General features: G+C 52.5%; 2 protein-coding genes across 3 annotated transcripts in view; both read right to left on the reverse strand.

The window, feature by feature from the left end:
• Positions 1-10,057, reverse strand: SLC25A34 (solute carrier family 25 member 34). Of its 2 annotated transcripts, XR_014567029.1 has the most exons (6): positions 9,363-10,057; positions 7,066-7,131; positions 2,509-2,661; positions 1,799-1,933; positions 750-1,516; positions 1-454 (listed from the first exon to the last, which is right to left on the reverse strand). XR_014567029.1 is itself a non-coding variant. In XM_083750300.1 (5 exons), the coding sequence occupies exons 1-5, from the start codon at positions 9,819-9,821 to the stop codon at positions 1,340-1,342; spliced, it is 990 nt and encodes a 329-aa protein (XP_083606426.1). In that variant the 5' UTR covers positions 9,822-10,057; the 3' UTR covers positions 1-1,339. The 2 variants fall into 2 exon arrangements, 1 of the variants encoding a protein (XP_083606426.1); XM_083750300.1 differs by having other exon boundaries at positions 1-1,516.
• Positions 10,058-13,150: 3,093 nt separating this feature from the next.
• The window catches only part of PLEKHM2 (pleckstrin homology and RUN domain containing M2), a 32,720-nt gene continuing 21,060 nt past the window's right edge, over positions 13,151-24,810 (reverse strand). The window contains exons 10-18 of the mRNA XM_083752000.1: positions 23,188-23,353; positions 21,708-21,796; positions 20,778-20,910; positions 19,814-20,004; positions 19,441-19,506; positions 19,179-19,338; positions 18,223-18,402; positions 16,450-16,566; positions 13,151-14,639 (exon numbers count right to left, since the gene is read on the reverse strand). Of these exons, the coding sequence (XP_083608126.1) occupies positions 14,502-14,639; positions 16,450-16,566; positions 18,223-18,402; positions 19,179-19,338; positions 19,441-19,506; positions 19,814-20,004; positions 20,778-20,910; positions 21,708-21,796; positions 23,188-23,353 (1,240 nt within the window). The 3' untranslated portion in view covers positions 13,151-14,501. The remainder of the gene's footprint in view (positions 14,640-16,449; positions 16,567-18,222; positions 18,403-19,178; positions 19,339-19,440; positions 19,507-19,813; positions 20,005-20,777; positions 20,911-21,707; positions 21,797-23,187; positions 23,354-24,810) is intronic.

A 24,810-nucleotide genomic window follows, 5' to 3' on the forward strand; every position in this document is an offset into this window, starting at 1 on the left:
TACAACAAAGTAGAAACAATCTTTATTGGGCTTGAGCTCTGCCCAGCCACTGGGCTCCAGTTACAGCAGCTGTTGGAGGAAACAAGATCACCTTGCTGAGCAAACCTGCCACCCCCCCTTCCCCAGTCCCGGAGGGAGGGGGGGCTCTGCTCTTGGCAAGGGGCAAGGAGGACAGACGGGAACTTGGCAGGGTCCAAATGTCAGAGGCTAAGGTGTTGCCTGCGTCGCCGATGTCTCCGGAGGATTTCGACCTCGACCCAAAACATAGCTCTGCTGTTCCTGAAAGTGGCCACAGCTCCTCTCCTGCTTGCACTCCTCAAACTCCCATCTGACGGGTTCGGAGATTCCAAACAGACCTATTGTCAGCTCTCCAGGGTTTCAGGCTGGGAGACTGAACCTGGCACTACCTGCAAATGGCAAGGAGGCCGCAGAGCTACAGCTCCTTCCCCAACTCCTGAGGATTGAATGGGCTTTGTGAGGGCCACTGTCTCTAGGACAGAAGCCTCCGCCTCTTCAAAAAGCAGGAGCCTCTTCTGCTAAGGGCGAACCACTTTTGCCTCTCACTCTCCGCACATGTGCTTTGTCTTTCTGCTCACCTTCCCTGTCGCTTCTTTGGCTTTCTTCTCTTCCCCTGGCACAGGCAGGGGGACGTGCTGCAGTCTACCTTAGACCCAAGCTTTGGAGCCTTCTGCACCAACCAAAGCAACACTGGCCCATCAGGACTCATAACTGGGTGAGCCTCACTGGGCCAGCCTTCTCATGCCATTTACCCTTTTATTTTGGTCTGTTAACGCCTGGTGCCCATTCTCTACCCATTTGGTTGCAGGGAATGTGTGTCCCAAGGCAGGGGATGGACAGGATACTGTTTGCAGGCCACCAAACACCCAAATCTGCACAGGTGGAGCTGCAGGTAGTCTGGGGATGCCCCTCCCTGAGCAACTCACCCCTCCCCAAAAAGGTCACGTTGATGTGAAGCTGCTGTTTGGCTCGGAGGCAACTGTGCACCGAGTGCGCGTTTGCAATTCTTGCTTTTCAGAAAGTTGGTTCTTGGAGACCGCTTCTCTGATGTCACACGACGAGTGAGAAAACAAGATGGGGAAGGGCCCGGTGCTCCCAACCGTCTCCTGGAAGAAGGAGCTGGACGACCACCCCCACCCAAGACCTCTGGTCCTGGGAAAAGAGGACAGACAGCGCCGAAAGCCCCATTCTTCATTCCAAAGCTGCCTGGGAAAAGACCAGCCTCCCACCCCATGTTCTGGTCCCATCAGTGCAGCGGGGAGAGGGAGGAAGAGAGCAGGCGCCCCTCTCTTTGGAAATGTCGTCTTTTCTTGCAGGGTTTTCAAGCCCCCTGGAGCTGGTAGGTGAATTTCCTTAGTTCGTCCCAGAAGAGGAGGCTGAGAATGGTGTGTGGTCCCAGGCGGAGGTAGGCAGGCCCCAAGCCCTTGTAGAGGGCCAGGACACCCTCCTTGCCGGTGACTTGCACCACGCAGTCGAAGAAGCCGCGGTAGTGCTTGCCCTGCGGGTGGCAGAGGGGAGAGAGACTGGTTAAAATCTGGACACACGGCCTGCAGAACAAGGGTGCTGCAACTCCTCTCACCAACCTTGACAGCTGACTGTGCTGACCGGTGGGAGCTGGGAATTCAGCAACACCTTGGGGGGCTGCAGCTGCTCCCCATCCCTGAACTAGCCCCAGGCTGCTTCTATTTAGGCTCAGAGCCATGAAACTCCGCACCTCCCTCCACAAGCTTCTTGGGGTTCCTAAGGCTCCCAGTGACCACCCCTGGCATGAGAAACTCACCATGCCCAGCTCGTCCACTGGCTGGTTGTAGAGTCTGGTGCTCACCACGTCGAAGGGCGTCATAGCCACAGCAACAGCCACACTGCTGATCATGCCACCAGCAAGCGCCACCATCCAGCTGTCTTCCTTGAACCACTGTGGGCAGAAGAGGGCAACAGTAAGGGGGGGAGTCGGCCCCACCCCACCCGCTCTTGACAGCATCAGGATCGAGCAACAGGAAAAGCCACAAAGGCTGAATATTGTATTTATTTAAGGTATATACCACCTTCCCAAAGCAGCCCACGGCAGCCAACACACAAGCGATGAGACAGTTAAACCATGTAAAGATAAAGCAGGATAAAGGTCTTGAATTAAAAGGAAGGTGTTCAGCAGGTGCCAAAAGGCAACAGAGACAGCGCCTGTCACACATTTACTGGGAGAGAATTCCAAGGGGTTGGTGCTATCACCCAAAAGGCCCTGTTCCCACCCTGTGTGGAACGGATTTCCTGATGAGCTGGCCACCCTCTGCAGAGTGCAGGGATCAAGTGGGGTATATAAGGGGTGAGAGGATCTGCTAGAGGAATCAAACAAGCTGGCAGGGCTCATCTTGGAAAGGGGTTTAGGACGGGGTGGGTCTGAGGCGCTGCTGATTTTGTTCCAGAGGCAATGACAAAACCAGAGTCATGCAACTGCCACGGATCATCTCCCCCACCTTCCGGCCCCCTCCTCACCTTTTGCTTCCTGACCCACTCTTTGGCGGAGGCGAAAGTGGCCAGCTGGACGGCCGAGCCCACCATGACGCGAGGCACGGCTCCGTTCACCCCTCGCCACAGTCCCAGGAGGCCTTGCTTCTTGTAGATGGTCTCAAAGGCGCTGGAGACACTCTGCGGGGCGAGAAAAGCTGCAGGGGTTAGTCAGCAGGGGGCAGCAGAGAGCAGGGGCAGCTGCCTGCATTGCCCCACTGTGGCGGGACACTCATCTGTGGCTTTGCCCCCCTCTTCTCGGTCTGGTAAGGGGGGGCAGGAAGGAAAGCCACACCCTTCTCAGGCTTCAAGCAGATCCTCCCCATAAACATGGGAACTATAGTTTACCCCTTACAGAGCTACAGTTCCCAGGATTTGGAGGCGATGTGCATTAAATTATAGAAATGTAGAAATGGAAGGCGTCCCCAGGGCCATTTAGTCCAACCCCTTCAAAATACGGTCCCCTATCCAATTTACTGTCCCTTATCCCCTATCCAATTTGAAACCATACCGGACCCTGCTTAGCTTTGCAAATGTGCTAGCAGTTTTATTGCTTGCACTACTAGGATGACTAGTTTCGTAGCTTCGTTCTCTCTCTTTCAGAGAGATACACCATCATGCCAGTGAGGGACCATCTGCTCCTGTTGCCTCAACCCAGACTTAATCTGAAGGCAAAAGGGCCAAGCCTACGAGGTCAAACTGCACTTCATCCTCTCTTAGTGATGAAGAGTTGCACTCCAGACTCCTGAGGGGCTCAGGAAGGGTTTCAATGAATACCAGGGACACCAAAGAGCACATGATGCACCTATCCTGACCCATTTTGCTTTGGATAAAACAACAACAACAACCACCCTACCTCACCCACCAAGGCTGTTGTTGCATGAAGCAGACGGGAGAAATAATAATAATAATAATAATAATAATAATAATAATAATATATTTATACCCTGCCCATCTGGCTGAGTTTCCCCAGCCACTCTGGGTGGCTCCCAATCGAGTGTTAAAAACAATACAGCATTAAATATTAAAAACTTCCCTAAACAGGGCTGCCTTCTGATGTCTCTTAAAGAGAAGATAGCTGCTTATTTCCTTCACATCTGAAGGGAGGGCATTCCACAGGGTGGGTGCCACTACCGAGAAGACCCTCTGCCTGGTTCCCTGTAACCTCACTTCTCACAATGAGGGAACCACCAGAAGGCCCTCAGAGCTGGATCTCAGTGTCCGGGAAGAACGATGGGGGTGGAGACGCTCCTTCAGATATACAGGACTGAGGCCGTTTAGGGCTTTAAAGGTCAGCACCAACACTTTGAATTGTGCTTGGAAACGCACTGAGAGCCAATGCAGAAAGAGATCTTGCAGGGGGAGTACCTCTGAAATGAAATGAAGACTGTTCTCTTGGTTCCATGGGCCTGAAATTGAGGCCCACTTAAGGTCTGAAGTCATCCCCAGCTGGTAATCCCCCCCCCCCAGACCTGGTCCACCCATGAGGCAGCTGCCTTGGGCGGCAGAAAACCCTGGGGTGGTGCCCCTGTGGGCCTCTGCATGCCCAGGGCAAGCGGCATGGTCCTCTTTCACCCCAAGCGGTGAAATGACATGCTCTGGCTCTGCCCCCTCACCCCAGAAGTGGTCCTCCTCTCTAGTGGGGGAATCTGGATTTTACATAAGCCACAGCAAGACTGAGAAACACCAGGGGACACAAGAGCCAAGTGGTCCAGTTTCATTTCTGATGTGAACAACTTGACTTCAGCTCCATGGCCACGGACGACCTCATGGGCACACGATGGAAAGATGCCCTTGGCCAGGGAAAGAAGATGCAGCACACAGACCAATGAATCTGCAGACCCTCCAAATGTCCCTATTTTCCAGGGACAGTCTCAGATTTACAGAAGCCATCCTGGTTTCTGATTTGATCCCAGAATGTCCCATTTTTCCTTAGGATGTGCCTATTTGCATCAGAGAAATGTTGGAGGCTATGGAGTTATGCCACCCCGAGCCAAGGAGATAAGTAACCAGACAACCTTTAGAAGACATCTGAAGGCAGCCCTGTATAGGGAGTTTGTTTTAATGATGTTTTATTATGTTTTTATATATGTTGGAGGCCCCCCAAGAGTTTGGGGCAACCCAGTTGTTGTTGTTGTTGTTGTTGTTGAATAAAGGGTAAAGGGACCCCTGACCATTAGGTCCAGTCGTGATCGACTGTGGGGTTGCAGCGCTCATCTCACTTTACTGGCCAAGGGAGCCAGTGTACAGCTTTTGGGTCATGTGGCCAGCATGACTAAGCCGCTTCTGGCGAACCAGAGCAGCGCACAGAAATGCTGTTTACCTTCCCGCCGGAGTGGTACCTATTTATCTACTTGCACTTTTGTGCTTTCGAATTGCTAGGTTGGCAGGAGCAGGGACCGAGCAACGGGAGCTCACCCCGTTGCAGGGATTCGAACCGCCGATCTTCTGATCGGCAAGTCCTAGGCTCTAGAAGCTGTTATTTTCATTGGAGAAATATTGGAGGGTATGAATCTCATACCTCTGATTTACAGTGTTATCGAACGCTGTGGGTTAGCTCTGCAAAAAACACCTGAACACAAGTTGAACCAGATGAGGGATGGAGTGTGGTGGATATTATGCAGGCCAGAGCTCTGAATCTCCTGATCTGAGGGTGGGTGGGCTCTGGGAGAGAGGGTCTTGCCCTGTGCCAGGGAGGGCAAAGGGAGCCACATCAGCAGGAACCCCTGGCCGCTGGGCCTGGGACCAGCACACACCAGTGGCACAGCTGGAGGTCCCTTCCCCAGGCGCTTTGCTTCCGCCTCCCTGCTGGGAGAGAAGCCAGCTGGAGGGAGCTCAGGCCAAGGGGGAGGGTGCAGAGAGGACATCCGTGTTTTGCAAAACAAACATGCTGAGGTGGTTAGAAAGCAATCCGTGCGGAGCGGCACAAACAGCTGACGTCACCTGAGCTCAGGAACAAGCCAACGTCACCCTCTGCCCTCTCTCCTCCTTCCCCAACTCCTCCCATTCGGCAACTCTGGATGCTGCTAAACACTTGCTTGGTTCTCAGGCTGGCAAAGTGAGAGGGCTGAGATTCTCCTTAAGAGCAAGAGAACCCCCCTACCCCTGTTCCATTCTGCCCCGGGAACGGGGTGGGGGAAATTCAGCAGCAGAGGCCAGGCATAATCCAAATTTAAACCTAACGGGGCAGAGAAAAGAAGAGGAAGCAGAGTCTGCCTCTAATATGCCATAAGCCATGGGTAGGCAAACTAAGGCCCGGGGACCAGATTCGGCCCAGTCGCCTTCTAAATCCGGCCTGTGGACGGTCTGGGAATCAGCGTGTTTTTACATGAGTAGAATGTGTACTTTTATTTAAAATGCATCTCTGGGTTATTTGTGGGGCATAGGAATTTGTTCCTCCCCCCCAAAAAAAATATATAGTTCAGCCCGCCACAAGGTCTGAAGGACAGTAGACCGGCTGAAAAAGTTTGCTGCCCCCTGCATTAAGCTGTCTAAAATGGCACACTAAATATTGGCGTGGTGGGCATATCAGAACCCCCTGGAAGAATAAGACTAGCCCCTGTTGGCTGGAACAGGGCTGAGCAAAGCCAGACAATATCGCTGGACTTCAACTCCGGCCATCCCTTATACCACCCCTTATACCGAGGCAGTCCATGGGTCCATCTAGGTCTGTCTCATTTATACATTGACTGGCAGCAGTGGCTCTCCAGAGCTTCAAGACAGGGGTCACCCCCAGCCCTACTTGGAGACGTTGCCGGGTCTCAAACCTGTGACATTGTGCATGCAAAGCAGAAGCTCTGTCACTGAGCTACGGCCCTTTCTCGGCCGTGTTGGCAGCTGGGAGTTGGAGTCCAACGCCATCACCTATAGGGGCACTGCGTTGCCCATCCCTGCTCTAGAGGCGCCCCTGGCCTCTTTGTCAATGAATCAGCCCTCCTCTGCGGCAACTGATGGGACAGCGGACAACAAGGAGAGCTGCTCCAAGCCATTTTGCAGCCTCAGAAAGAAGTGGCACACACACACAGATGTAACACGTCACTGCTGCTGCTGCTAACCACCCCACAAGCGCCGCCTGAGGCAGCTGCTTCACCCTGCCTAATGGAAGAGCCGGCCCTGGCAGTTACGGTGGCTGCTGATTGGCTGGCTGTCGTTTATACAGAAAGTGCCCAGACGATGCTGCCAGAGCATGGTAGCCCGCAGCCCAAAGGTCTTGGGTGTGCTCACCCAGTGCTTTCTTCCACCAATCCTTGCTCCTCTTCTCTGCAGCAACAAACCCCTTCCCCTTTAAATGGTACCAGCTGGGGGGGGGGGAGGTTCTGCTAGAGTGTCTGCTCTGCCTGCAGAAGGTCATCCCCTTTTTTAAAAAACCCATTGACAGCTGATGGTTAGGTGGCCTGGCCTGATAGAAGACGGTTTTCTGTCTTCCTCCTGCATACACAACAGACTAGACACCACACACACACACACACACACACTCAGAGGCCACCCCCTGCAAATTCACCCCCCAAAGCCTCATCGCCGCCACCCCCCTGACCCCCAGCTCACCTGGTGGTTGTGCTGGTGCCCCACGGCGATGGCGGCCAAAGTCTGGGCCTGGAGATGCGTCTTGACCTGGAGTCGCAAGCAGAGGAGGAGAAAGGTCAGCGAGAGCAGAGGGGGGTGTGGCAGGAGTCCCCCCCCACCGCAGATTGTTTGAACCACTGGCTCCTTTGCAGAAAGAGGAGGACTCTGCCCGACCTTGCAGGCAACAACAACGCCTCAACCTTCTCTGCTCTGTCAACACCCTGGAGAGGTACCTTGGGGACAGTTACATAACTCTACCTGGCTGGTGATCAGACTTTTGAGCACCCGGGAAGGTGCGGCGCAGCTCCTCTTTCCAATGGCCAGCCCCTAGGACAAGTTACAGAGGGCTTATGGTCCGTCTCAGGGAAGTGGATCCTCATTTCAGGCAGGCTGGAGCCCAGAGGGTGTGTTCTCCCTGAACCGTCCAGTGTGGATACTGGAGATTTTGCTAGAGTTTAGCGGGGCCCTGCCAGCAGATGTGCTGACTTGCATAAGATATTGGGGAGGGGGCCCAGGTAGGTCCCATCCCACATAATCAATCACAAGATGCAGCACACACACCCCTGTATGAATGGCAACGCCAATCAGTGGCGTAGCGTGGGTTGTCAGCACCCGGGGCAAGGCAAGTAATTTGCGCCCCCTAACCCGTGGATTTTAGCAGGGGGCAGAGAGCTGCGAGTGCGAGCGCCCCCCCCCAGATGTTGCGCCCGGTGCGGCCGGCCCCGCTGCACCCCCCCACGCTACGCCACTGACGCCAATCACATTTTTCGGGGGGGGGGGCAGCCCCTTCAAATATTTTATTGGGGCAGCTCCTAAGCCTGCCAGGTCTTGGCCTTGTCTTCAGAAGTCCTGAGCTCCCCTGAAGGGTGTGTTAGGCTGTAACACAGATAGCAAAATAGCCACCCTTCCTCTATGCCCCCAGCTCTCTAAGAATGTCTTAACCACCAGGTCTTCAGAAAAATAGGTACCACCCCCCCATCTTTTCCTCATTGGTGCTCACTCTGTGCCGTATCTTTTAAAGCGCACAACTTTCCCTTTGTTCTGTGCCGGACCTCAGCATCCTCTGAGCTACTTGGGATCCTTGTTCAGACCATAGGTTGGTGGGTGGAGAAAGGCTCTCGCCTGGGCTCCTCCGGCATCAGGATAGGGCCAATGGGAATTGCAGCCCAAAACATGCTAGAGACAAGCTTGATCCAGGGCGGCCAGCGCAAGATTGATAGGCCATGCATTTCACATGCACCTAACCTCTAGCAAAGAGCGGTTTTGTATCCCAGGCACAAATGAGCAAGATTGCCCCAAGTTTGTGCGCTTGAGTTCTCTTCTGGGCAAGGAGGGGGATGCTGTGAGAAGGTCAGCCATCCCCTGGGAATCTTGCTCCTACGTTGCCCAAACACATTTCACAGCCTGCCTTCGCTGGGACAAGACTCTTGGCAGCTTTATGAAACAGGAACAGCTTCGCGGAATGCTGCAGAGCAACTCTTGCAACCCAGCACGGGCTGTCCTAAAGCTCTAGGACGGATGGTTGGACAGACAAGACAGACCCAAGCAACCAGCAGCCATTTTCTGGGGTGGTTGGTAGCTGTTTGTGGAAGAAACTGCTCAGCCCTCCAGGGTTTTTCCCCCGTTTCTGTCCTGCCATTCCTCCAGGGAGCTCACAGCAGCGGTATATGTGGTTCCCTCCTGATTATATACTCACATCTACCCAGTGAGGTGGGTGAGACTGAGACTGGCTCAAGACTTTACTTTCAGGGATCATCCAGTGAGATTCATGGCTGTTTGGGGATTTGAACTCAGCTCTCCCCTGGTCCTAGCCCAGCACTAACCACTACAGCACTCTGGCTCTCAATGGGCAAAGGGTGGGGGACGTCACAGCTGTTCTACAGACCACCAGCAGGTATCTGAGAGACACAGCAAGAGAGGCGCAACAGGAATGCCTCAGATGTGGCAGACCTGTGCTGAAAAATCCCATTTCTGACACAAGCGCAGTTCATGGCCAGAGGCCAACTGCCTCAGCTTCCTGTTCTGTAAAATGGGAGCAAGCCATGTGAAAGGGAGCCGCCTGATACACGGGCAAAACAGGACACAGGTTCACAACAGAATTACTGCAGATTTGTGGGGCCTGGCTCAGTTCTAGCTCTGCAAGATGGGGATGATGAGAACTGGCCTGTGTGCAAGGTTCAGATGACAAAATAACATATTTCTACTTGCTACAAAGCAGGGGTCACGGAGACACAAGGCTGCCCACTGCCCTGAAGCCAGAGCATCGCCAGGAGACTCACCAGATAGGCTGGGCTGCCCACGAAGGCCCCCAGCGCCCCGGCCACAGCCCCTGCCACGATGGTCCCGCCCGGCTGCTGCGTCAAGCCGATGTCTTCGGCGTGGGAGTAGAAGAAGAAGCGCACGCCGTTCATCAGTCCCTGGTAGAGCAGCCCGGCCGTCAGGCCTTTCTGGAGCCCCCGGAGCCCGTCAGCCCGGCTGACAGCCACCATGGCGTGCAGGACCCCCCGGTAATGGCGAGGGTAGGTGCCCCGCGAGCGGAGCTCCCCTTGCAGCTGCAGGCGGGTCTTCACCACCTCCAGAGGGTTGGTGAAGATGCAGGCCATGCAGCAGGCCGTGGCCCCCAGCACAAAATCCACCGGAGGAGAGATGGAGAGCATGGCTGCCGTGTGGCTGCGTGGGGGCTCCATTGCGTGGCCCCCGCTGGCCCAGCTGTTGATGGGGACGACCTGGCAGGACATGCAGGGGGGTCTCCTCTGAAACTGGGCTAGCAGAGCTCTGTCTCCAGAGAGGTTTGGTGGGACCACAGGTGGGCCCGGCAGGAGCCTGCTCGGCCAGTACCAATGCCGCCACCAACTCCTCCTTTCCTAGGGAGATCAGCCCCTCTCCTCCGGCAACCAGCTCCTCACTTCCTGCCCTGCTCTCCAGCTTGCTTTGTGCCATGCAAGCTTGTTTGTGCCACTTGAGTGACACCTTTGGGCTTATATCGCTGGCCAGCCCCCTCCCTCAGCTGACTCTCCGCCTCTGGGAGGGATGTTTGGGTGGTGCCTTCCTCTCTACAGTATTTGCCTGGGTGCCAGGGAAGGGGTTGGGCAAGGGAAGGAAGCAGGCAAAATGTAGGGGAAAGTTCACACACACACAACCTTCTGCCTGCCTCCCTCTTTTGTTTACTGGAGATCATTTTGCTCCTGAGCTTGCAGGAACACACTGCTCTGCAAGTGGGAGGCGGCGGGGGGGGGGGGGGAGAGATTCAGCTCTTTCCAGACCAGAACAAAAAAAACAAACAAAAACCCAACCTCAGCGGCCAGCCTTGAATTCCTGAAAAAGTGTGATTAGTGGGATGCATTCCTTGCGGGGAGAGCAGTCCAGTCAGCTAGGCAGGCAACACACACACATGTGGGCGTTTTTTTCATCATGTACACATACCCAGAGGAATCCGTGTCATCCAATTTTTATCAGAATTCTAAGGTCTCAAATATAGAATTAATGTTCATAAATGTATATGTGTTTGAAATAGCACAGAAGAGCAATCCTGAAGCCATTTTGACTCTCCCAATTTGGCCTCAAATATTTCTCTGCAAGGAGGAAGGAAATGGGAAAAGCTTTCCAATTGTCTTTGGACTGTAGGGGCTTACACCTTCCTGCAAATACAGCCTGGCAAGTATTAGTTAAGCTGAGCAAACTATCAAAATGTGTAAGAAATTCAGGAACTGAAGTATTTGCCATCTCCAAGGAATGGCCAGGCTACTCAGAAAATGCAATCAAGTACCGTAAGTCATTATCAGGTATTCTGGCAGACAGAGAAGCGACACTCTCAAATTTCTGCTGGAGACCGCCTCCTTCTGTGATGTATGTATGATGTTTTGGGGGTGGTCTTGGGCAATTTCAAAAGTCTTTATAGGGGCTTGCACACCATTGTCTCTCCTACCTCCTTGCAAGGGGGGGGGACTCTTGCAACAGAAAAATAAAGACCCCTCTTGCTTTCTATGGATCTTGCCTCCATTCATTAATCTTTGACCGATCATGGACTTAGGGGACTTAGTCACTTGGGGAGCTGGGCAGCAAAAACCAAACCCCCTATTTTTTTCTATAATACAATGAAGCTGAATTTGGGAAGATTCATAGAGTTGGCAGGGACCCTGAGAATCATCTAATCCAATCCCCTGCTGTCCCTTATGGGGATCGAACCTGCAACCATGGCATTTTCAGCACCACGCTCTAACCAACTGACCTATCAAGTCTGGAAAGGCAGAGGAACAGGCCCAGTTAAGACCAACATAGATAAGAATCTGAAGAAAGCCTGGAAGCAGTGGCGGAGGAAGGGAGCAAGGGCGGCAGTCATCTCTGAGGGGGGTGACAAGAGAACACCCCACACGGGGCTCAGCCCACCGCCCCCGGTTGCAGCAGTGCCAGCCATCACCATTGCGCCACCGCCACTGCATGTGGTTTCCTCCGCTGCCGCTGCCGTGAGCAGAGGATCCCTCTGCTGCTGCTGCAGCCACGAATGGAGGATCCCTCTGCCATCTGTATGGTGCATGCGCAGCCGCACATGCGCTGTATGTAGCAGCGTAGTGCATGTACCGCCAGGCAGTTTGCTCCAAAGGAAGACTGAGGGCAACCACCACACTCTTGCGACTCTCGGCCACTGGGATTGAGAGGCGTTTATGGCCTCCAGCTGCAGAGGATGGCTAAGGATGGCAGTGCAGTGGCGAATCTCGACAAACGACGCACCAAGAATCCTGCCCCGGGTACACAGTGCCTCTGCTGCTGGGCATGCATGGCCCTTCCAGAGAGGCAGAGCAGGAGCACGTCTTGAGCACGTGTCCATAGAGGGCAGGCAGCAACCCCTGTGCCCGAAAAAGAGCAGCTGGCTCGGTCTGGAGGCATCTTCTTGTCAACAGCTCGAAATAGCACGTCTCGGGAGAGTGTGGCATTGCTGATGCTTGCGTAAGATGCACTGAGAGGACAGAAACATGGAAGGGTGCCGAGGAGGAGGCAGGTTGGGAACTAGGGCACAGGAGGGGGCAAAGGGACCCCTGGCTGCCCTTTGCCCTGGTCGTGGAGCCTCCTGCACCCATCTGGGGCACCAGCTTCTCCTGCTCTTGGGTGCGGCCCTGAGGCCTTACTGTGCAAAAGGCACATGAGGTCTGTTTCCATTTTGGGGTCTCTACAAGTTGGCACTTCCTGCCAGGACTGCAAAGGTTAGAAAAGCCTTCCCCCCCCCCATGGCAAGGGACTGGATTGCCTTGGCCTCAGCCTCCTCCCTGGCATAGGAATCTGCCTTACACTCATTCAGACCACTGGGTCCATCAAGTTCTGTATTGTCTGCACTGAGTGGCACCAACTATTCAAAGTCTCTCCCCCAGGCAGAGTCCTTTCCCAGGCTGAGGCCTTTTTACCAAATGACACCCGAGGCTCCGTTCCTCACCTTAAAGCACAAACAGGTAACCAACAGAGGAAGGAGACAAGATTAAACTTAGATAACAATTTGTCAAATCCCTTTGGAGAACAAACCGCCAGAGAAGAGCAAGCTGGTCCTCCCGCCGCCTTGGCAAATAAAACCACCCTACAACTCTCATCGGCACAAGGGTGGCGCTGTGGGTTAAACCACAGAGCCTAGGACTTGCCGATCAGAAGGCCGGCGGTTCGAATCCCCGTGATGGGGTGAGCTCCCGTTGCTCGGTCCCTGCTCCTGCCAACCTAGCAGTTCAAAAGCACATCAAAGTGCAAGTAGATAAATAGGTACCGCTCTGGCGGGAAGGTAAACGGCATTTCCGTGCGTTGCTCTGGTTTGCCAGAAGCGGCTTAGTCCTGCTGGCCACATGACCCGGAAGCTGTACGCCGGCTCCCTTGGCCAATAAAGCGAGATGAGCGCTGCAACCCCAGAGTCATCCGCGACTGGACCTAACGGTCAGGGGTCCCTTTACCTTTACAACTCCCATCATCCTTAGCTAGCAAGACCATTGGTCAGGGATTATGGGAATTGTAGACTGAAAACAGCTGGAGACCCAAGACTGGGAACCACTGAGCTACACCCCCTGATGTCCCAGGCAAGCAGGCAGACTCAGCATTAACCAAGGAGTGTTTATTACAGGGTAGGAGGGGAGATGTATGTGCAGATACATTCTGCCACACAGGCCACCTCTTGGGGGGAGGGGAGACCCCCGCATGAATGCATATAATACATTAGCAAGTCTTTTCTCTGTTAAAGAAAATTTAAAATACCAACAGCTTAAAAAAAAACACACCACCACCCTCCTCAGGCAAATAAAACCCGAACCCTGCCTATTATGGCTGGGATAACCAATGCGGCCCCTGCGCTTCCTATAGATTTGCTCTTGGCATAAACTGATCAGCACCACCCACCCAGCACCCCCCAGCAGCACTACCACTGCCCTAAAGCCAGCCAGGAGGGAGGCAGGCACAGAGGGACTCCCCTCCTGCAAAACAACAGGAATGTGAAGAGGCAGGATCTGCACAGACCAGCAGCTGCCAGGGCAGACTGCCCCATCCCCAAAGAAAGCTTCTCTGGTTGCAAGGGGCAAGGAGGAGAAGAGGATCTCACTGCACCAGGTCAAAGCCCACTCCTGACAACAGGTCCTTTCCTGGGAAACTCCACTCCACCAAGGGAAACCTGGGGACAGAGCGCCACCTGCTGGCCTAGCAGAGGAAGTTGCTGGCGCCGCCACTCCCACCCTGGCTGCTCCTTCTCAGCTTCCTTGAAGAGATGGCGAAGGCCCGATCCGCTGCGCCAGCTTTGCCCAGTAGCAGAGGGCAGGGCAGAGGGGCTGGAGACAGGCAGAGATCCCTTCACAGAACAAGAACATCTGGGGGACGAAGGAGAGATGGGAGAGCAGCAGGCGGAGATTTGTCTGTACCTCAGGGTGGGGCGAAAGTGGAATAAGACCGGCGAGCTTCTGCTTCGTTTCGACGAGAGAAATGCATGCAGGGTGTCTGCCACATCCCAACCTTGCCTCATCCTAACAGCTCCAGACCTCCCGGCCCGTGCCCCTCTACTCCATCCCCGTTAAGAAGAGATTAGTATTCTTCGAAGATGAGGCCTTGCCACCAGGCCCCTGGGAGGGCTGCCAGCGGAGCGCCAGCAAGCCAGTCCTCTTCACCGCTGCCGGCAGCCCTCGTACCGTAACCTCCAGCTGAGATGTAGCCGGAGAAGGAGAGATGCAGCAAGGTGGGCCCGGTGGAAGTTGCTCGAGGATCGCAGTGCTTCATCGGCCTATTATTACACGTGCACACTCACTCACTCAGTCACCCACACGGCCCCCTTTCGTCTCCAGCTGGATTCTGCTGGCAGCCAGGCGGCCGCAGGGAAGCCCAGCTCCACTTCAAGCAGCCTCTGGCTCGTGAAGAAGGCCAACGCCTGCGCTGCCGCAGAGTCGTGTTTTTCCCTGCCGGCCGGGAGGCTAACACCAGGGGTCCCGGGAAGCCCTCCCGCGGCAAAGGCTGTCACTCCGCTGCCAGGCGCTGTGGATCAAGCTCACGGCATCCTCACACTTCTTCCGGATGGAGGCGTCCTCAATTGGCTTGTGCAGGAGGTCCACCTGTCAGGACAAAACAGGGGCGGGAGAGGAAGGTTTGTGGCTTGCTAAGACCAAAAACAGGCAGTTGGGCGAGGATGAAGGGTGAACCCTGCCTGATTAAAGCCCCAGCAGCCAAACCACGGAGCCTGTGGCCACCTAGTCCACAGGATGCGACAGTAGCTGTTTCTTCATCACAGGTAAGAGACTCAAGTGGTATTGATGTATTGTATTTCTATCCCACTTTTTTCTCAGAAATCAAGCTGGCATACATAGTTTTTCCTTTTCCTTTTCCATAGAATTTCCTTTTTTGTAACTTGAAGCCATTGGTTTGGGTCCTCACCTCCAGAGCAGGAGGAAACAAGCTTGTTCCCTATTCCTTGTGACAGCCCTTGAGATATTTGAAGATGTCATTGATTTGCTTTCTAGAACATAGTATGTCTGTTTTTTTCTTTTGTTTGTGGTGGCACTTCAGGATTATTCTCAAAGGTTCTCGCCCTCAGCTTCTGCCTCCCGAAAGCCCTCGAGACACTAAAAAGACCCTTCAAAATCCCACTCTGCAACAGCAACATCCTGAAACACAGAGCGGGCTCTGGAGGAGGCTGATATGAGCCAGTGACTGCAGGTCCAAGGTGGGGAAATCCTAGGGGCTGGATTTCATCCCAATGCTTGATTTCATCTGATCAACAGTGCTGGGCTGCTCTGGACTCTCTGGGCCCAGGATTGGATACGGGAAAGGTATTTCATGCCTGTCACTTTACTAAAAGGTATTTATTTCTATGCTAGTCATTTTTACTTCTTTTTATCTTTCCATTTTATTCCTTTATTATTTCCTTCAATACTCTTCTCTCTTTGCACTCTTTTCTTTTCCCTTTTCTCTGCTTTCTTTGTGTTGTTGTTCTGCTCTGGTCTTTTGTAATTTTTGTGGTCCTCGACTCAGGATTAAGGAGGGGTTAACATGGATGGATGGATGAAGGGAAAGGAAGTTCTCCCAGGGTGGGAAGATGGAAAAAGAAAGGTAAGCTCCCAAGTGAGAGCTGGAACAGTCCCCCCCCCCCCTTTGGGTGCGACAAATTAAGATGTACCTGTGAAAGAGGACTTTTTCTTTCTCTGTTTTTGTTTAGATTTGTTTGGTTTTTTATTGCAGTGCATTATGTCTGAATAAGCCATATTATATAAAAGAGGAAGGAGTGATGAATGTGCCCAGAGTCTCATAGTCCCTTGCTATAGTTGAATCAGAATGTGATGACAGCCTTATATCATCAGTACAGGTATTATTTGGATCTCTTTATTTGCAACTAGGAGAAGGAGAACTGTGCCTTGTAGGATATCTTTAAGAGAAGACATGGTTAAGGAATAAACCCTACTCCAATCTGGAGAGAGGAATCTCTAAGATTGGTTGGATGGTGCCTTGTGGACCTCCTTCCAGCAACTCCTGCAGCCCCTGGTGCCAAATGTATTGCTTGCTCCACATCAGCGAGGCCGAGAGGGGGGTCTTGTCATCTGGGCACCCCAGAACATCCATGCACACTGTCTAGGCTTGCGCCCCAGGGAGGTCACTTTGGTGCTGCCAATGCAGCAGTTTGACCCCTGGAGGTGCACTCCATTGTCTCTTGAGACAGAAGGATGTCAGCAAAAGGCCCTTTTTACCTTTCACAGCAGCAGCAGCAGCAGCAGCAGCACAAACACCCCTATGGTTTGATGGCAATGCCATGGTAGGAGCCAAGACATAGTGTGCGCCTCAAGTGTGTAGGAAAGGGAGGAGAGCGGGCAAAGCCTAGCCGCCTTTCAGAGGACTGGGAGGAGAGCCAGGCCAACAGCCAGGCCAGCTTACCTGGTAGGTGCTTTTCCACACTGTGTCCAACGCCAGGAGGAACCTCTCCAGTTCTGCTATGCAGCTAAAATAGAGCACCCAGGAGGGCAGGTACTGCTTGCGGTCCTGGGCAAATTCCTAGGGACGGAGAGAGGGTAAGACACACATCAGTTGAGGGGAAGGGCACCTGCTTGGTATGCAGAAGGATCCGGGTTCAATCTCCAATGTCAGCATCTCCAAGAAGGCTGGAAATGGGCTCCTCCTGTCTGAAAACCCTGAAGAGCTGGATAGCTTAGTCGCCTAGAGCATGGTGCTGGTAATTGCAAGGCTGCCCGTAATGGACAGCTGCATGTTCCTGCATCGCAGGAGGCTGGATTAGATGATCCTCAGGCTCCCTTCCAACTCTAAGCCTTTGGATATGTTGATCAGTAATTGGCAATAATGAGCAAGACAGACTGCGGGCCGTGTAGTGATCAGGTGGGATTGCTATGAGGAATTATAACAAATATAGAGTAAGCCATCTGTGTCAGCAATGAAAGCATTGCGTTGACTGGGTTTAAACTCTTTTGATATGATTCTTGATCAATCCACACCTCTGCATCCCTGTTCCATTTCTCTTTCTTGACCAGTCACGTACACTGCCAGTTGCTTTGCCAGGCAGGCATCCTGGGTCATCAAAGACAGTGGGCAGTTTCTTTGATGTAGCTTTTCTGATATGTTAATCTTAGGATGTTAATCTTAGGGCCAGGAAACAGGTTTCACATAAAGGTAATAATGATCGCTGTCCTCCTGACCATCCTTCTTGTCATGTATATTGCTTGTTTATCACCTCCCGGGGTTGCCAAATGCACTCCTTTGTAGTTTTGAACTCTGTTTTATTTACCCCATGCTTAATTAGTTTTGGTAGTTTAACTTTGTCCCCACGTGGTTTGTTGAAATGCTCAGAAGAAATCTGATTGGTTCTTAACGAACACTCTGTAAAAAGTTCTTTTGTGAATAAAACGACCTGGGCCGGAGGGTGGAGGGAGAGATTATTATACGCACCCTTCCCAGAGTCTTGCTGGTTCAAGCCTCTGTGTGTATTCTTATTAATCAGAGTATAATCCTTCCTTTACTTTGAGAACGCTTCAGGGCTGGACTTTGTATATAAGGCAGCTTCCTATTTTCTTATTTAAATCGGCCCTTTATTCAGAACTATGCTGGCTTGGTCGTGGTACACAAAATGAAATATGGCAGGATCCCCAAGTATGCTTTGCGGAGCTGCCTTTAGGCCCATCGGCAGACCAACTCTGCGTTAGGAAGGTGTCTGCAAATGAATCACGAAGGTTGGCTTCATCAGTGGCCAGAGAAGGAATGACCGCTGGGAGGAGCACACAGAGAAGACATGCCATGGTGCACCCACAGCAGCAAAATTTGTCCCACCTACAATAAAACAGGTCTCCCCACATTGGTCTCTCCAGCCACAGCAGGCACTGTAACTCTCCAATGGTTTGACTTCACTCCCAAAGGTGTCTTCTGAGACAGACGGATGCCAATCATTATTCAGAATTTACTTTATTTATGCTTTAGGAGAAGGGTCATAGCTCAGATTTGGATGCAGAAGGTCGCACCTTCAGTCCTTGGCAGCACCTCCAGGTAGGCCTGGGAATGTCCCGTGCCCAAGACCCTGGACGGCTACTGCTGACAATACTGAGCTAGGTGGACTGATGGTAAGATCTGGTATAAGGTGTCTGTAGCCACTGCTGGCTGGACACACCCATGTGGCACATGCCCCCAGGTTGCCCAAATACTCACCAAGATACAGTATTCCCGGCCAGCCTCTGTGGAGACAGAGACCACATCTGCCAACTCAGCCGTGGCCAGCGAGCGAAAGAAGCTGGTCTGGCAGTCCTCGTGGCAGGTGAAGAGTTTCTGATCTGTCAGCACCAGGCAGCAAGGGACACAGGGGGCAGGAACCACACCCTGGGGGACCACCTGGAAGAAGGCAGAGATTTCCAAACATTTCACGTTGGTGACACACTTTTCAGACATGCATCCGTTCACAAAATAGTAAATCAGTTTTATTAGCAAATTAAACTAACCCATTTCAAGCCCGGCAAGAGTTTGCGCAACACACCTACACACTGCAGTTGACACACTAACAGTGTTTAGAAAGCTCTGGCATATGGAGTGTGTTGGTTCTCCAGTTCCACTCAGGAGTTGACCCACTGAAGTTAATAGACATGGCTAACTTGCAGTCATTCATTTCAGCAGGTCTCCCCCTTTACTAGGGACGTGGGTGGCGCTATGGGTTAAACCACAGAGCCTAGAACTTGCCGATCAGAAGGTCGGCGGTTCGAATCCCTGCGACGGGGTGAGCTCCCGTTGCTCGGTCCCTGCTCCTGCCAACCTAGCAGTTCGAAAGCACATCAAAGTGCAAGTAGATAAATAGGTACCACTCTGGTGGTAAGGTAAATGGCGTTTCTGTGCACTGCTTTGGTTCGCCAGAAGCGGCTTCGTCATGCTGGCCACATGACCCGGAAGCTGTACGCCAGCTCCCTCGGCCAATAAAGCGAGATGAGCGCCGCAACCCCAGAGTCGGCCACGACTGGACCTAATGGTCAGGGGTCCCTTTACCTTTACCCCCTTTACTGATGAGGGCCAAAAGCGGTTTTGTGGGGCCACAGAAGCCCAGGCTGCCTTGGACCCCTCATAAGCGGCAACCCCTGTGAGTCATAGTGGTCTCATCTGGAAGCAGAGCTCTTTCTCACCCCTTTGGAGACCGCCTGGCACAGGTACTGCATCCAGTCAGCCATCTCCTCCTCGCTCTCAGCGCTCAGCTCTAGGGAGGGTCGGTCGGTCAGGATCACCTGGAAGGAGTGGGGGCGGTCCGTCCCGTTGGACCTCCGGCACCCTCCACACTGCTCCCCACTGCAAGGAGGGCCAGAGAGGGTTGCGAGTGAGTGAGTGGGGTGGGTGTGGGTGGGGAGGAGGGAAGATCTGGAAGACTCCCACCTCGCGGGGCAAACTCACCCCATGGTCACGGAGAGAAGAAGGGTGACGTCCGCACGGTCCGGGTACTGGTACAAGATGCCGTTGCTGTGGAGGGAAAATGCAAGAGCCGATTTTGTTATGCTCTCCTGTCCTGTGTTCAGGACTCAAGCTGAGGAGCTCCATCACTCTGGCAAAGGGTGGGCACTCACGGCGGCTGCTGCATCAGCTGTGCAGCTTGGTGCTGATGCGAGTCGCAGGGCACAGTGTCCGACGGGGGCGGGGGGGTCATTAGGAAGGCAAAGGGGGCTGCACACTGGAGGCACAAACAGCAAGAGAAGCAAGCCCATGGCGCTTGCTCTGAGCCGTTTGTGCTCCCGTCCTTGCTCACTCAGGAATCCTGTTTCTCTCTCACCTGAGCACCACGTAGCAGGTCTTCCAGTTCTCCTTGCCCAGGTAGTTGGTCCCTGCCTTGTAGCTCAGGACACCTTCCTTTGTGATGGGATGTTCGGCTAGCATGTAGTCCGAGGGGGCTGGCCCCAGAGTCTCGTCCATGGGGTCTTCCCAGTGGATCAGGCCGTAGAAGCGGACCACCACATCCGAGATCTGAAGGAGACCCCGCCCCAACCCACAAGTAGGGTTAATAGCTTCATAGCACTGGGGGATGGGGAGGAAGAAGGAGCTTGTGATGAAGTCCCTCCAGGGCAGGTGCCTGAAAGGCCCCTTGGTGGGGGGGGGGAGAGGGTCTGAAATGCTAGGGGGACCCCTGAACCAATCCTATTTGTGGGGAAGGAGGACAGCAGCAGCTAAGTATCCAGGTGGGAGAATTGGCAGAGACCATGACAGTCTCCTTCTTCCCTCACAGGTGAGGCAGGGAACCTTTTTGGCACATTCAACACTCCCAACCCACCCGCCAACGTCATTAGGATATCATGTGACCCCTGCCCACCAGGGTGTTCCTCGCAGGAAACAGGCTGGCAAAGCAGCAGACAGCAGGACTGAGCTCTCTGTTCACCAGCTGATGAGTGGAGGATTGGCTCCTGTTCTCTGTAGGGGGAACACTCCTCATGGGGAACTCCCTGGTGAAGCAGAACCCAGCAGGACTGACCTGCCAACCGGCTGATGTCACCTGGTGATGTCAGCTGACTGACAGGTGGGTGTGGCTTTGGGAAAACAGCCTTATTGCATATGGAATTCTCTTAGACGCAGTGCAAAAGTGGAGCAGGCCTGCCGTTCTCATTCTGATCCCGAGGACCATCTGATCATTGTGCAACATGCAGACACTAGTCATGTTCTCCCCTTGCTGAAAACAGGTCAGCAAGGCTTGCACTTAAACTGCCTGCAGTTGGCTGGGAAATGGCCCAGAGTGCCCTCCTCACCTCCCGCTTGGATTCCTGAGCCACAAACTTGGCCAGCGCCAGCTTCTCCATGGTGGCGTCCGTCAGGATGCTGGGATAGGGCGGCTCTCGGCATCCTTTGATCATGGCTGACTTGAGGCACACCAGGAAAAACCTGGGGGAGGGAGGGGGAATACAGAGGGCAAAAGCGGGAGTCAGGGGGTGAGGATTCATTCCCAGAAATGGGGGATCAGGCCAGAAAACCAAAGCTGATATTATTATTATTATTATTATTATTATTATTATTATTATTATTATTATTATTATTATTTACATGCTGCCCATCTGAGTGGGTTTGCCACAGCCACTCTGTGCAGCTTCCAACAATTAAAACATTAAGCACAGGAAAACAACGAACATTAAAAACTCCCCTATATACCTTCAGATGTCAGATAGTTGTTTATTTCCTTGACATCTGAAAGGAGGGCGTTCCACAGGGAGGGCGCCACTACCATGAAGGCCCTCTGCCTGGTTCCCTGTAACTTCACTTCTTGTAGTGAGGGAACTGCCAGGAGGTCCTCAGTTTCAGGGCTGAACGATGGAGGTGGAGACGCTCCTTCAGGTACAGAGGGCCGAGGCCATTTAGGGCTTTCAAAGTCAGCACCGCCACTTTGAATTGTGCTCAGAAATGTACTGGGAATGTACTGAAATCCTCCCCGTCCCCCCTTAATAGCATTTAGATGCTGTTAAAATACAGTCTTACTGCAGCCAGCAGACTCTTCTGAGGCCATCCCAGAAGCAAACTGATAAGGGAGGAGCCCTTAAAATGTGGGGCCAGTCCCTTTCTGCAGCCCCAGCTGGCACACTGTTCTGCCTTGTGCAGGGCAAGAGCACCCAAGGCCACAAAGCGGGCAGCTGCCTCATAAAGGTGCCAGGAAGGGAGCAGGCATGCCTGACTGGCGCTTTACTCACTCGGTCAGGGTGACATCGGCCGTGTCCAGAAGGAACTGCTTCCTGCGGTTGGTGCAGACCAAGGTCACCGTCTGCTGGTCCAGGCCCACCTGCGCCAGAAGGAAGACACCCCAGGTCAGGGAAGGAGCCCCAGGACCAAGGAGAGCCCCTCAGCCTTTGAGCTGAACTGAATATTTACAAACAAACTGTAAAGAGGTAAGAACACTGGCAGGACTACTGTAATAACCTGCAGTTTTATAAGAGGAATAAATGATTAAGTTAATATGGAATATGCATTTCTGAAACAACAATGGGATATTAGCTCCGCCCAAGGCATGATGGAGAACATCAACAACCAGGAAAGACAGACACAGCATTTTACAGGGACAGGAAGAAACATTATGGACAGAATAATTGTCACACACAGGAAGAACAGGGACGTAGTTTGAGTGCCTCACTTGTAGTTTCATAAACCATTTAATGTGTCAATACAAATAGAAATTAATATTGCAGTTGTTGTATATGGGATTATTATCGTGACAGGAATGTAATTGAAATTAGTATCTGGAATGCAGATGTAAAGAAAATAATTCAATCAATTCTAGCATGCGGGGGAACACCTAAATTACAGTGGTACCTCGGGTTAAGTACTTAATTCGTTCCAGAGGTCCGTACTTAACCTGAAACTGCTCTTAACCTGAAGAACCACTTTAGCTAATAGGGCCTCCTGCTGCCGCCGTGCCGCCAGAGCCCGATTTCTGTTCTCATCCTGAAGCAAAGTTCTTAACCTGAAGCACTATTTCTGGGTTAGCGGATGCTGTAACCTGAAGCGTATGTAACCTAAAGCGTCTGTAACCCGAGGTACCACTGTGTATTTCAATTTGGTATTTGAATGATTGGTATTATTAACTGTATTATAATTTGGCATTGTTATAATGAGGCTATTAATGGGTTGTAATTGAAAACTAATAAAAAATATTAAAAAGGGTTAATTTGGAATATGCAGAAAATATGTAAAATAAATTTGAAGAACCACAGAAAGAGCGGGAAGGAAGATGAGTTTCAAAATGTTAAAATGATTGTAAAATTACTGAAATGTATAAAATTGAAAATCATAAAAAATAAAAAGGTGCTCAAAGGAGGGCACTGGAGGTGGGGCTTCGTGCTGCTGAGCCTGGCATGGTGCCCTCTGTGGCCATGACTCTGCAATCTCCTTGGGTGCCAAGCAGTTTCAACAGGTCCAGCTGCCCATGCTGCGTTTACACAATGGTGTGCCCCCCCCCAGGCAGAAGCCAGCAGCTCAACCTGGCAGCTTCCGTGCCTTTGAAACCGCACTGGTAAAAGCCCCACATCTCTTTGGGAACAGCACCCTTGCCCTGGAATTCAGAGCACTGAAAACAAGAAGGCCCTCTCCTCCCAGGTGTACCATGGCTGGATCCAGCTTCTGTCCCAAGAGGCGCCAACCCTGTCCCCCTGCCTCAGTCCCCCTTTCCCAACTCACTGAGATGTAGTCCAGCTCATTGTAGGAAACGGCTTCCTCCACCATGTAGGGCTTCTCAGCGGCTCCTGAGCCAAAAAGGGTGAGGGAGCAGGGAGGAGGAAGAGAGAGAGCCAAGTCAGTCACATGGTTTGGGAAAGTTGCAGCCCATCCACGAGGGTCTTTGGATCACCTGGCATGGCCTCTTACCGCTCAGTGATCAGGCCCCAGATGATATTGCTCACATCCTCACTTAAAAAAACAACAACAAAGCAACTAGAACAGAAGGCGGGGAGATGGTCTGGAAGCCACACTCCCTGGACACAGTCACAGCAAACAGGGAGGCAGGCTTTGAACTGAGCAAGGCAATGCCACGCAATGTCCCTTCCCCACCAAGATGAGGAAGGGCTGTGGCTCAGCGGCAGAGAATCTTCTTTGTGCACAGAGGATCCCAGGTTCAATCCCTCGCAGTTTCTTCAGATAGGGCTGGGAATGCCTCCCCCACTTGCCTGCAACCATGGAGAGGCACTGCTGCCAGTCAGCGCAGGCAACACTGAGCAGCAGCAAAGCCCACTCACTAAACCGCCTCCAGGGCAAATTTAAATTGGGATGCGTCCATGCCAGGTTCTTGGGCTGGGGGGAGGGGAGGGTTGTTGCTGTTGGGTTTTTGTTTTTGTTTTTTTGCATTTTTATTATAGATCTTCTTGTGATTTATGTGAAAGCTGTTAGTTGGGTTGTGAATGTTTTTAATGTTTTATTTGTTGTTTATGACTACAGTGGTACCTCTGGTTTCGACCGGGATCCGTTCCGGAGCCCAGTTCGCAACATGAGCAGAACGCAACCCACGTCTGCGTGTCACGATTCACCGCTTCCGTGCGTGACGTCATTTTGAGCGTCTGTGAGCGGCGAAACCCAGAAGTAACATTTTCTGGTACTTTCGGGTCGCCGCAGGACGCAACCTGAAAAGATTTAACCTGAAGGAAACGTAACAAGAGGTATGACTGTACTATTGTCATGTTGTAGCTATGTATTGTTTTCATTTTGTAGGTCACCTTGAGCATGGTTTGAACTGTGGAAAGGCAGCATACAAATTAAATTATCATAGAACTGCAGAGCTGGAAGAGACCCAGCTCTACAGTCCAACCCCCTGCAATGGGAGAATCTCAACTAAAGCAGCCATGGCAGATGGCCATCCAACCTCTGCTTAAAAACCTCCATGGAAGGAGAGTCTACTACCTCCCGAGGGAGACCGTTCCACTGTCTAACAGCTCTTGCTGTCAGCTAGTTCTTCCTGATGTTTAGTCAGATTCTCCTTTCTTGTAACTTGAAGCCATGGGCTCAAGTCCTACCCTCCAGAACAGGAGAAAACAAGCTTATTCCCCCTTCCATGCGACAGCCCCTTGAGATATTTGAAGATGGCTGTTATGTGTGCATGCCACCAAAACCCTGCCTTTGGAAGTTGCCCGTGGCCCAAAAGAAAGTAAGATGGGGAGTGCCAAGTTATTTGCTGAGGGGGAGAGGGAGAAAGACAGGTGTATGTGGGGTATATTATGTGAGACAAATACTTTTTGCAACTCCAGTGGCCACAAAGGGAGCAGAAGGGATGTGTTAAGCAGCCCTGATAAAAATGCTTTTTCAATCCACCTG

The sequence above is a fragment of the Podarcis gaigeae genome (genome assembly GCF_964106915.1).
Source record: "Podarcis gaigeae genome assembly, chromosome: 8".
NCBI lineage: Eukaryota > Metazoa > Chordata > Lepidosauria > Squamata > Lacertidae > Podarcis > Podarcis gaigeae.

Coding starts and splice junctions, on each gene's coding strand:
- SLC25A34 (XM_083750300.1), bottom strand. CDS start 9,821: ATGTCCTGCCAGGTCGTCCCCATCAACAGCTGGGCCAGCGGGGGCCAC. Junction 7,132..9,362: donor TGGGCAGCCCAGCCTATCTG/GTGAGTCTCCTG, acceptor TTGCGACTCCAG/GTCAAGACGCATCTCCAGGC. Junction 2,662..7,065: donor GGCACCAGCACAACCACCAG/GTGAGCTGGGGG, acceptor CTCGCCCCGCAG/AGTGTCTCCAGCGCCTTTGA.